Source organism: Protopterus annectens, chromosome 4.part1, assembly GCF_019279795.1.
Source record: "Protopterus annectens isolate FY-2018-M chromosome 4.part1, PAN1.0, whole genome shotgun sequence".
Lineage (NCBI taxonomy): Eukaryota > Metazoa > Chordata > Ceratodontiformes > Protopteridae > Protopterus > Protopterus annectens.
In genome coordinates this window covers 132,372,542-132,385,467 of record NC_056734.1, presented here as the reverse complement: position 1 = coordinate 132,385,467, position 12,926 = coordinate 132,372,542, and the positions used below count along the sequence as shown (strand labels likewise).

The following is a 12,926-nucleotide window of genomic DNA, read 5'->3' as shown; positions in this document are numbered from 1 at the left end:
TAGCACCTGCTCTGAGAATCACCATCAACATCCAAAACTCTCATCTTCAACCAGTCCAAGTGATAGATTTCATACAGACCTGTTTGGCTACAGTCAGTTGTCTAGCTTTCCTGCCTCAGAACAGAATTCTTATATTGAGAACACATATCAGGCAGGTCCTTGCCATTCCAACGCCCCCAGCAAGATTGATCCTTAAAGCATTAGGTTTGATGGCAGCCACTATAGCTTTGATTCCCACAACTCACTTTACACATGGGAATCCTTCAATGGAATCTAGCGGTGCAGGGGTCCTTTCATCGCTATCCCTTGAGTCATCCCATAAAATTGTCTCGAATGTGCAGAAATTGTCTTCCATGGGTGGTCCACTCTGAAGAAATCGAGCAAGGGTGTGTGTGTATCCTTCCTCCCCCCAGCTCCACATTGACCATGGATGCTTCCCAGTTGGGGGGGGGGCACTTCTTGGGACAGCCAGTCCAAGGCATGTGCTTGATGCAAGAGACCAATCTGCATATCAGCATCCTAGAGATGAGAGTGGTGCTTTTAGTGTTGCAGGCCTTTCAGAGCTTTCTCCCTCTAGGGACTATTGCAATACAAATGGACAACATGTCAGTAGTCTGGTACATCAACAAATAGGGGAGAACCAGATCTTACCCCCTTTGTCGAGAAGCAGTGAGGGTCTGGCAATGAGCAATATTTTCCATCCACTTCCTAGTAACAACACAAATACCAGGGAAGTCCAGCATTCTAGGCTCAGAAGGACCATCCTCATGTCTCATGAGTGGTCTCTTAATCAGTGGCAAACATGATCTTCTACAAGTGGGGTCAACCTTGCTGAGACCTATTTGCATCCCCTTCCAACAACAAATGCAGCAGGTTCTTTGCCCTGATCCATCCTCAGGGACAATCACCGGGAGATGCTCTAGTTCAGGTCTGGCCCTCTGGTCTCCTTTATGCTTATTCTCCCCTACTTCTCATCCCCATATTTCCTCAGAAAGCACAAAGGTTGAAGAGCAGAGTGATCTTCATTTCCCCCTTTTGGCCTCAACAGGTATAGTTTCCCTTTCTTTGGTCTCACTTAATACATCCTCCTTGGACTCTGGATCTCAGTCCAGACTTCCTATCTCATCCATCAGGACAGATTCACCCAGATCTTGTAGACCTCAAACTGACCACATGGTTTCTCCAATTCAGATGATGGCTAGACATTCCAGGATTTCCAGTTCGAAAACTTTTGGCATCTTTCTATAAAGACTCTACTAGGAAAATCTACAAGAGTAAATGAAAAAGATCCCTTCACTGCTCCAATCCCAGCAGTACTGGCCTTCCGTACCTCAATTTTCCAGGATTGAGCAAGTTTTTCTACTATTATAGTTCAATTGGCAGCCATCTCCAACTACCATATATTGGATAATGCTTCTTCTTTAGCATTATCTAAATTGTATAAAGCATTTCTTAGGGGTACCTTCTTACTTAGACCTCCAGTAAAGGACCTCACTCTACCTTGGAATCTCACCATGGTTTTACAAGCCTTAGTACATTTCCCTTTTGAACCATCAACCAAGATGGAGCTCAAATTTCTTTCTTGGAAAACTGTGTTTTGGTAGCTATAACCTCTGCAAGACAAGTATTGTAACTACAAGCACTATCTTGCAAATCACCATGTATTTGAATTTTTACAAAGATAGAGTTATCTTACTCACAAATCCTTCTTTTTTACCAAAAGTTGCCTCTGAAAATAATGTCAGCCAGGTCATCAGTTTACCAGTTTTCTTCCCTAAATTTGAAAATAAAGGTGAATATATCCTTCATCTTCTTGACGTAAATAGACAATTGTGTTTTTACCTGGACAGAACAAAAGCATTCAGAAAATCTGAACAACTATTTTTTTCCTTTTCTAGAATGAGAATGGGAAGACCAGTTTCAAAGGTCACCTTGGCTAAAGGGAAAACAGATTGCATTTCCGATGTCTATTCTTTGAAATGTATTGCATTACCTAAACAATTGAAGGGACATTTAACTAGATCAATGTCTACTTCAGCAGCCTTTTGGTCAAGAACCTCTATTGATATTTGTGCAGCTGGCTCTCGGTCAAATTTTCATACCTTTATTGCATATTACAAATTAGATATCATCTCCATAAATGGAGTTGACTTTGGTTTCATGGTACTCCAAAATATCCTTTCATTAGGGCCATCAAAGGTTGCTGTAGCTGAAGACTCTGTCCCACTGGTTGAGGAATGAATGAGAATGACATCTGATAAAGAAGTTATGTACTCATCATAATGTTCCATCTGTATTGTCCATTTTCATTCTTTCTCAACTTCCTCCCTCCTTCCCCCCGACTTTCTTCTTGAGAGAGACATAACGGAAGTGCTATTAGGAACCATAGTACTTGTTTGAGCTTCTGATCTTTCAGCTATCATTTTTCTGGCATAACATTGTTATTGTATTATATGTACATAATATATATAATAACAGCAAACTCACTCTGAGGTGTTGTAGTAGTCAGGGGCATTGTGGGTAAGGGATGAGCTCAAGATTCAGATCCTAGAAGCTTTAGAAAGTGGCCGTGTTGGATCCGAACCCATTGACTTACAAACAAATGACAAATGGACAACACAGAAGAAGCATTATGGTGAGTATGTAACTTCTTTTTTTTTCTTGGGGTGCAGCTTTCCTACATTAAAGGCTGCTTTTGCATAATTATCAAGACCAAATGACATTCTTATATCATCTGAAAAAAGTTTTGACCACTTGCAGTTGTACTTTCAGTTCCTCATCTTGTGAGCTATACCATTTTAAATCATCTACAAAAAGAAGATGAGAAGTCTTTACACTTTGCTGTTTCCTGGGAGCCAAATTATAGCCATGACCTAATCTGTTAAGCAGACAGCTTAATGGGTTAAGAGCAAGACAAAAGAGCAGCAGTGACAGAGAGTCACCCTGGAATAACCCCCTTTGAATTTTTATCCCTTGAATAATAATTTGTCCTTTTTCATGGCTTAACTGCAAAGTGGTTTGCCACTGTTTCATGGTCACTGTAATGAAATCGATCAGTGTAGGATGCATATTATGCATTTTTAAGCACTATTTTATCCATGAATGTGGGATACTGTCAAATGTTTTTTTTTTGTAGTCTATCCATGCCATACTTGGATTCTTCCCCATTTTACATTTCTCCATTATGACTTTATTTAACACCAAATGATCCTTTGGTCCATATGACTTTCTTTTATTACCCTTTTGTTCCATTGCCATGATTTTGGTTTCTTCTAAATAACTATAAACTCTGTTGGCATCAGTTCCAACGTATAGTTTATACTTCATCAGAAGGCAAGTTATTGATCTGTAGTTTGTAGGATAGCTTGCAGGTTTGCTCTTAAGTAGGAGTATTGTTTTTCCTCTTGTTAACCAGGCTGGTGTCTGTTCAGGATATGCGTATAAATAGTTCTTACTCATGGCTAAATCTTCATGTAAAGATGTTAATGCTTTTAGGCAAAAGTTAGGTACTGCATCTTGGCCTAGTGTTTTCCATTTAGAGGCTTTTCTTAACTTTGTTTCAATCTCTCTGGCTGTTAGTTCATCCCATTTCATATCCTGTAGCTTTAACCTTCTTATTCTTTCTTTTACTTCTTCTGTCCAATTAGCATCTTTGTTATGTTCCACAGGATTTTCATAGATATTACTCCAAAATGTATCTATTTCTTCTTTTTTTTCCCGTGGTGTTGCAATTCCTTTTGTCTTGTTTCCCAATTCTCTATAAAACTTTTTGGATCATCAGTAAATTGCTTATTTTGTATTTTTCCTTTGTATTTATCTGCATATCTTCTAAGTTTTTCTGCCTGTGCTGATATTTTTAGTTTATTATTACCAATAGTGCACGATAGATCCTGATCTGTTCTGATATTGCTTATTGCTTTTAGCACGTCTATATTTCTGAGTATTTTTGTCAATCGATTCTGTCTTCTATACTCTTCTAACAGTGACACTTCTTGCCTTTTTCTTTTATAGTTATCTCTATTCGATGCTTCCATGATGGCATGCGATTTCTCCCCTTCCTTTCCCTTACTACCCCATGTTTTTGTCACAAGATTTTATCTGTTATTAATTTGGATGTGTGTTCATTTGTTTTATCAGACTTCTAACTTTCTGGGTTTTATTGACTTTCTGTAGTCTATTTCTTTCATTGATCTTAATATGTCTGTCCATCTCGATTAAATCAAGTCATTCTCACTGTTGAGATTGAGATAGTGGAGACTGAGGCTGGTACTTGCAGGAACTTGGGCTCCCACGAGTCTGTGTTGTGGCACATTAATGGAATGCTATATCAACTGACTAGTTAGTGAAACACAGCCATGTGCAGCTCAAGAGCATTCATTATTATGCACTTCATGCAGACATGGAATGGACAGACAGTATACAATGGGTTGGGGAGGTCACAGACCCTAGTTCATATACTGAGAAAGCTGGACATATTAGTACCCAATCACTGCCATCCAACTTTGTAGATATCAGAGCTGGATTGCTGTCATATCATTCAAAGCATTAGAAGCACATCATTGTAAAGGTGGGCTGGGGGAGCTGTTGCCTGACTTTACCTAGAGGGACGTGGGGAGAGTTGCTTGCTGTTCTTGTTGCTTGCTATAGATGAATTTTTTTCTGATATGCTGTCTACATTATTCTAAATTGATGAAATAGAATGACTTACAGAACACACCAGTATATGAAATAATCACACATACACACACACAAAACACTCTCATATTGCTTTAAAAGGATGAAATCCTTCTATCTTTTATGGTGGCAACATCTACAGCTGCTGTGTAGGTTCACTGTGGTATTTCTTTGGATGAATGTTAAGTGGTGTGTGAGTGTGTGTGTGTGTGTGTGTGTGTGTGTGTGTGTGTGTGTGTGTGTGTGTGTGTGTGTGTGTGTGTGTGTGTGTGTGTGTGTGTGTGTATGTGTGATGTCGGCATGCTTGCTGAATTTGCTGAAGTCAGACAGTCAGCTGTCATTTCCTTCTTCTTAAAAACTGTAAGTGTAATTACATACCCTATCCAGCTTTGCTAGTTAATTGGTATATCTCTCATCCAAGTACTTTATGGAATATAACTTTAGTTTCTGGCTAACAGACCAGGGCATTTTGTCAGCTAAAATCAATAAAATAATATCACACTCTTCTTGAAAAAAAAACAATAAATTATTGTGTCAGAGAGTGAGTTCAATTTGAGAATTTCTGAAAATTGTTGAACTTACAGGATCATCTCATGTTAGTCGAGGTACAATGGGGTCTATATTATATATTCGAAGTTTCAAAACTTCGAACCTCATATGTGCGACAACATATGAGCGAAGTTTGAAACGTTGAAAATATAATAAAAAATAAAATAAAATTACCTGAACGCTCTGAGTAGGGGGGCAAGCCCCCCTGCACCCCCCACATACCCCCTACTTAAATATACCAACTCCAAGTTCACACTTCAGTGCAGAAAAGGGAAATTTTCCCATTCTTCACCATACGGAGCCATTGCTTTTAACCTTCAAACTTTTCAAAGTTTGATCATATGGTGTTGACCATATGACATTCGAACTTTGAAAAGTTCGAATAATTAATAGGGGCCCATGCAATGTACAGAACAACATCAGATATCAGATGTCCTTCCCTGTCAAAAACTATAAGCTACCTTTAACTGTCACTTTCAATGTACTCTATGTATAACTGTCTCCCCCTGCAAAAAGTCTCAAATCTCCTGTTTTCATTGTTCCTTGGAATAAATTGTCATGTTTGTTCAGTGAAGAAAGCGTGTTGTTACTTGGAATAAAGGTGACTAATCATTTAAAACTAAATTGCTTTAAGAAGAGGGATTGCCAGTTCTTTTTGTCTCCCTGAATAGCATATTTGGGTCTTCCTAGTACTCCTAGTTCTTCTGTCATGCAGAATAATGACAAGCAGGCAACTACAAAGACTCCTGATGCTGCTGCTAAAATTCCTCTTCTTCCCTGTGAGGACATCATTCTCAGTCTTTCTAGGTTACAGTCCTCTCTTTTAAGATCACCAGAGTGGTAGTTTTTACTTAGTTCATGTTATTGTGGTCCCTGCTCTGCCTTAATGACTGCTAAAGACTTCCAGCTCAAAAGGTATCATATGTTTGTACTCATAGTTCTTGAAGTATGAGCACCCATTCGATAATACATAACAAAGAAAATAGCACATTTACACAAAAATCATTAATTTTTATCACAAAGCTGCATATTTATCAGTTTCTTGACATCAGCTATGTCACAGCAACCCCCTTCGTAGCATGGAAACCCCACATACTCTTCAGGATGGAACACCATGGGACCTAGATAACCCATCCATAATGGTGTTTAGGTTACCTTGCTGAAATACTCTGTGGTCTCCTTTAGGGTGGCCATAAATTGCCTAGCATTGCCTCTCTACAAGCTCCTTCATTCTAGCATTGGACAAATGTTTAACCAAGGCATTATAATATTTGATGGAGCTGCCCCATTTTAAGGAGCAAGACAATCAGATTATTCATTCACTTTGGGACTCCTTGATAATTCCCACTTTAGGCATCCTCTGCTTGTTGTATTTGGAACTCTGGTACCCTATATGTTGTTAGATTTGCCTTCTGACATAGCACAGTTTCAGTATCGCATTGAATTATGTTTGCTCTCCTAGATAGCTCTGAAAGAAATCATTTTATTTTTCACTAAGAATCCTTTCACTTATTGTCTCTGGCTATAGAAATGTTTCATCTACTTGAACAGCAGAAATAGTATTTGCTGGTACCTTACTATTAGTATCTTTCTCAGTTCACATGCTAACTACTGAAGCTTCAGTTTCTCTCTTTGTTTTTAACATGTTTATGTGATACATCTGCTCAGGTTTTCTCTTTCCAGTCTTTTATATTATAGTTTGTTTTGTTCCTTCTTTTCCTCATTGGTTCTAAGGGTCCTTGCCATATTTCTAGGAATTTTTTCTCAGCAAAGGGGACTAATACTAACACTTTGCCCCCTGCTCTAAACTCCGTGAGTCTGCCATTTTTGTATAGCCTTTGTTGCGTTTGTGTCTTTTGCACACAGCCCTTCACTACTGGCATAACAATTTTCATCTTATCTTACAAGTCTGTTTAGTGAGCTATTACCCTTCTATAGAAGATTTTCTCTTCCTCTCAGTTTTCGTTATCTATGTCCAGCAAGTCTCAGGAATGTCTCTCTTATAGTAACTCAAATGGGCTACGTCCTGCTGAAGATTGAAATGTCTCTCTTTTACAGCAAACAGTAGCTAAGAGGTAACTGATCCCAATTCTTACCATCTTGTTCTACGTCATTCGTTAACATAAACTTCAGAGTTTTATTAAAGCATTCCACTAACCATCAGTTCGAGGTTGGTATAGACTGAATTTCTTAACTGTTTTGCACAAAACACTGTCAAAGCTAGTTAATTAATAATGGACATAAATGGAGTGCCATTCTGGTCTGTGGGTATTTCTTTAGTTATACCTAGCCTGGAAAATTTTAACATAAGCTCTTTGACTATTTTGGCTATTGATTTGCTGTTAGCTTCTTGTGGTGGTACTGCTTCAGGAAATTTTGCAGCGTAGTCAGTAATCACCAGAACATATTGGTAGCCATTGCTAGACTTTACTAATGCATCTACAAAATCCATTGCTATCCACTTAAATGAGACCCCAGTAATAGGCACAGGTATCAGCAGACTTCAAAACCATGAATGTACTGATTTTTTTTGACATTCTGAGCATGTTGCACAGAAGTTTCTCTCTGTCTTTCATTACACAAAGCCAAAAATATTGTTAAATATCTAGGTTTGGTTTTGTCCATCCCTAAGTATCCTTTTAAAATATAACTATGTACCAGTTTCATCACAAGTGTTCTAAAAATGTTGGATCTAACAAATGGTGAGTATTTCTTCTCCGTCTTTATTCACCATCATACCTCTCAAACTCGCACAGCAAAAAATTTGCACAAAGAATGGGGGAAGTTTCCAAAAATAAGGACACTTTAAATATTGCTCTTACAGGCTTAGAAAGCTGATAGAATAACAGGTTTTACATTAACGTGAATTTTCTGAATGATATGAAGTCTGAAATTCAAATGTTTGCCATTGTTTTCTAACTTCAGTCCTCAATAATTTGCCAGTAATTTGTCAGAAAACCACAGTTTTGATGAGAAATAGACCAAAAATATGAGGCAAAAATCTGGACATTCTGTGAAAATCTCGACAGTTGACTGTATTCTGTTTCATACAGACTACTCAGAGGTGATCTCTGCCTTTCATACAAGACAATATCTGAACATGCTTTATTGGAAATGCTGCATATCCATAAGTCAAATGGTACACGGGCTATCCTCTCTAAAGACCTTAACCTGGTATGTGACATTAATAGAACCTGCTGGAGGGACAGATTTGTCTCCCAGAGGTTACCACACTTTTGGAACAGACTCCCACTTCATATAAAACAGAGCACCTCATTGGCCCTCCTCAAATGCAATCTGGACGACTGGACGGGTAACTGTAAATTCACCCTGGGGGGTTCCACCTGTGCCCCTCTTGGACATGGGCATTAAGTGTTGATCATGGAAATAAGGGTAGAACTTGGCAAGGATTATAAGGGTCCTAGGGTCATTAGCCTAGTAACTTCCTATGATCCTATGGTATGTTCACCATATACAGGAAAACATTCTTCAGCTGAAAATAAGGATATGGGATCGGTCTATCCTGCTCATCTCTTTCTTCTGCTATGGTTGTATTGCTCTGGCCTTGCTGATTAATATGTTACCCTCTCATTGTGCTTCCTTAAAATTTTCATTGCTTATCTGAAAATCTGCCAGGTCAGGAATAGTTGCTATCAGTACACTGATGAGAAATAAAGACTACAAATTCATCACCTTATTTTTTTTCTCCTCTTTCTTAATCTGCAAAAGCCAGTTCAGGCCAGAGTTCTTCTGTATTTGGAAAAGCCTTACGTTTTGTCTCAGTAGCTTCTGTTTCTCTAAGTATCTGCTGCTGAAAGTGTCATTTCTGACTAGCTCTCTGTTTTACCCTTACAGAGAGAAACATAAGGCTCTGTTCCAAGTATATTTCTTCTTTTTTTCTGAATGTATTGCAATGAGTCTTCACCTTACTATTTCCAAAAGCATCCTTCAACCTTTAATAACTGGAATCTTTTGAGAAGGTTCCATGTTATGTTCTAAGGACTCTTCTCTGTCGGTCACTGTAGTGACTTATTTCACTGCCTTAACTGATGGGTCTTTCTGTTAATGTATAAGTTCTTCTTTGACTTCTAGCCCAAACCAGATTTAGTTCCTTTTGAAGATTCTACACTTAACCTTTTTTGTTTTCTTTTAAAGGACTGTGAATTTTAATAGAATGTCAGGCAGCTCTAGCCCACCCTATTGCAAAGCAGGTGTCCTTGGTAGTATGTCAGGTTACGGCTGCTGCCCTTCCCCATTTCACTAGGAGTATATTTGTTTTCAGGAGTTTGTATTTTAGAGTATCACGCTGCTGTTTCCCTTCCCCATTCTTTCTCTAAGTATATTCTTAACTGTATGTTCTCAGTACTGTCAGGTAACTGTTGTTGTCCTCCTTTCATACCAGGAGTATATTTGTTATCGGGAGTTTGTATTTTAGAGTATCATGATGTAGCTGTTTCCCTTCCCCAGTCTTACTTGAAGTGTATTCCTAACAGTGTTTTCTCAGTACTATGTCAGGTGACGGTTGTCCCCCATTCATACTAGAAGTACATTTGTTATCAGGAATTTGTATTTTAACAGAGTATCATGCAGCTGGTTCCCATCCCCATTTCTTACTCAAAGTATATTCCTAACTGTGTATACTGTGTCATGTGACTTTTGTCCTCCATTCATACTAGGAGTATACTCAGGACTGTTAAGACTGCTACTCCCACTTTTATTCAAAGTTTATTCAGACTACAGAGAGTATGACTATGCTTCTTTCTTTCTTTCTATTTTTCTCCATGAAAGACCCAGGTAAACCAGCGACTCAGGCTGAGTTGGGTCTTTCTTGGAGTATTTGCTGAATGGTTTGTTTGTGTAGCCTCTTTTTCCCATTGGTTTGGATGTTATTTGAGATATTTTACACGAACCTTAACATTTATGGTCATCAGGATTGGTCCTTAAGCTCTGGGTATCCAAACAATCCCCTTATGCTAGAGGACATTTAATGTTTTACACAGTGAAGACTCTAGATGGTGGGTCTTTCTTAGAGCATAATATAACCTATTATCAAGGAAAGAAAAAAAAAAGGAAAAAGTAGAAGCCTATTATGTCCATGCTATTGAGGGGTCATGTGCTATATTTCTGCTGTGTAATTCCTGGCAGAAATTTAATGTTGAGCCACTCAGTTCTGTTGAGTTTATACACAGGGAAAACAAGCAGGATATGAAACTGCATTTAAACTTGTATTGACAGGAACAATGTTTTCCAGTCATGTCTGAAAATAAATTCCTACTGCCCAGTTACTACCCAGCTGGAAATTTCCTCTGGCTTGTATCACTGAGTCAAACAGCAGTTTCCTTATGCTGGAGATTAATTTTTCTACAGATGTATTGCATTTTGTTTTACAAGTTTCTTTTAAGTATAATGTACAAAATGTGATGTTTCTGGAATGCTATACCCAGACTCTAAAAGGATTTTTAATGAGGGTTGAAAACTGTCATCCGCTGAAGTTATCTAGAATTATAGCTTAAATTACTGGCATGTGTGTATTACCATTGTAAAGTGTTTATAATATTTTATTACATCAGCAGTTGTCTAAGAAAGAAATGTTGTTCACAGGAAATTTGTTTAAAAAAGTTAGACTTAGTTGGTAAATAAATACAAATGCTGCTCACAATGCACTTTTTGCAACATATTAATTATTAAAATGCTGAAAATATTAATATTTTCTTACACTGTGTTTGGTAAAAAGACATATTAAATGGATTTATAATATAATAATACAGATTTGTTTGTAGCTAATATTATTTTTTGTTCCCTTAGTTTACTTCTGCACCTGAAGAAATAAATGACAGAACGGGTGTTGTGTCACTCACAGTTCCAGATATCCACCATGTATCTACTTATGCACTATCGCTGCTTTGTAAGCCCTAGTGTTTTGATTGTGCCAAAAAAGTGAATGTTACTCTAGTGTTGTCATTGTTATGAAATGTTTTATTTTGCCACAGTAGCAGCTGAATACAGTCACATAGATCCACACATTAGTGTTCAGATATTTCTTACCGATATATGCTATGGTGACCTTCAAAACACGTAAGGACTTCTATGGTGACAGAATACACTCCATCACAATCTAGGTAAAAAACAAACAGAAAAAAAATCTGTACTGTCAAAAGTTATTATGCAAAGCATTTGTTCAAAAAATAGCATAGCTTGAAACTGTGCTATTCTTACTGCAATCTGGATTATCAAAAGTTTATTTGATTCTGTGAATGAGTAAAAATATAAAATGAACTATGTAACACTGCTGCAATATATTGTAAAGTACAATTTTTGAAGTGTTATCATTGACAGAGAATGACCGCTGTGTAGCAGTCCAATGTGTGTGTGTGTGTGTGTATATATATATATATATATATATATATATATATATATATATATATATATATATATATATATATTATTTTTTTGTGAACTAAAAAGTGTTACACAGAAGTCTGTTACTGGTGCACAACATATTGGGTAGTTGTATAGGAATAAAATAATCACATATGCAACTAAAATATGACTTTATCTAAGCATCACAAAAAGTTCCCACAACACAGGACAAGCATCGATGTTCTGGATGTCATTATATTGTCCATGTCATTTATTTTCTTTACAAAAAAAAAAAAGAAATAAAATTGTGTTTACTGGGTATATTTATAAAAGATAGTTTGTTTAGGAACATTGCTATGCAAATGAGGATAACTTATACCCTTTTAAGTTGGGAATCTATATAGTTAAAATGTAAATAGGACATCTCGAGTAAAATCATGCAAAATAATCAAATGGTCATATTAACACCAATATATAATATGAGAGAAGATAAGAACTCCTTGATCCTGACACCCTGACCATATCCTTACTTATTATATAATATATCACTCAGTTAATTAGCATCCAGTGCTGTATCACTACAGATACCTTTACATCAACCCATGCACTCTTGAATTCTTCTGTTTTCCTAGTAGAATTTTCTGTTGTGGCTAGTACTGTATATAGTATTCTTTTTAGACATCCACAACCTGGCACCAACCATATAACCTATGTATTCACTGGATTTAGGTATGAATTTAAAGAAGGCACTGTGCAGTTCTGCATGGTTCTCAGACAGCTTTCTTATGTTAGTGAAATGTAACCAATTGAACAATAGCACATTGAGTTGGGAAGCTTACCAATATTATTATTCCATGTCAGTGTTTTGCATTGTTTTCCTAAAAATGTTTGAACACTACTGCTACCATAAGTGTTGTCACAATCCCCAGGTATCTTGCATTGTTTTCCTAAAAATGTTTGAACACTACTGCTACCATAAGTGTTGTCACAATCCCCAGGTACTTATCTTTCCCTACAGCAACCATATAAGCAAGAGGATGTGAGAGTGAAGAGTCTCCCCTACCCTTTTATGGATGCACAGAGGCTTGTCCCCTACAAATAAACAAAGTATTTCAGGTAGTTAACCAGTTGAGTATTTGTGTCCGACTAGTTATGTTTTTGCAGACTTGGAAGTCTGGGCTTTTTAAAGTAAATGATACAGAATAATGGCATGACCACCCTAGCAAAACGTTTTTTTTTTTTTGTTCCCATAAAGATCTAAGATGAGTGACAAAGATGATCTTTCTTTCTTTCTTCAATGTTTCTGCACAGTAGTAATGTTGCTCCTTAGTTTTCACAGTGCC

The 12,926-nt window shown here is 37.3% G+C and overlaps 1 protein-coding gene across 1 annotated transcript in view; it reads left to right on the top strand.

The window, feature by feature from the left end:
* LOC122800774 (vesicle-associated membrane protein 2-like) overlaps nucleotides 1-11,623 on the top strand; it is a 592,701-nt gene extending 581,078 nt beyond the window's left edge. The window contains exon 5 of the mRNA XM_044070033.1: nucleotides 11,029-11,623. Within this exon, the coding sequence (XP_043925968.1) occupies nucleotides 11,029-11,045 (17 nt within the window). The 3' untranslated portion in view covers nucleotides 11,046-11,623. The remainder of the gene's footprint in view (nucleotides 1-11,028) is intronic.
* The last annotated feature ends 1,303 nt before the right edge of the window (nucleotides 11,624-12,926 follow it).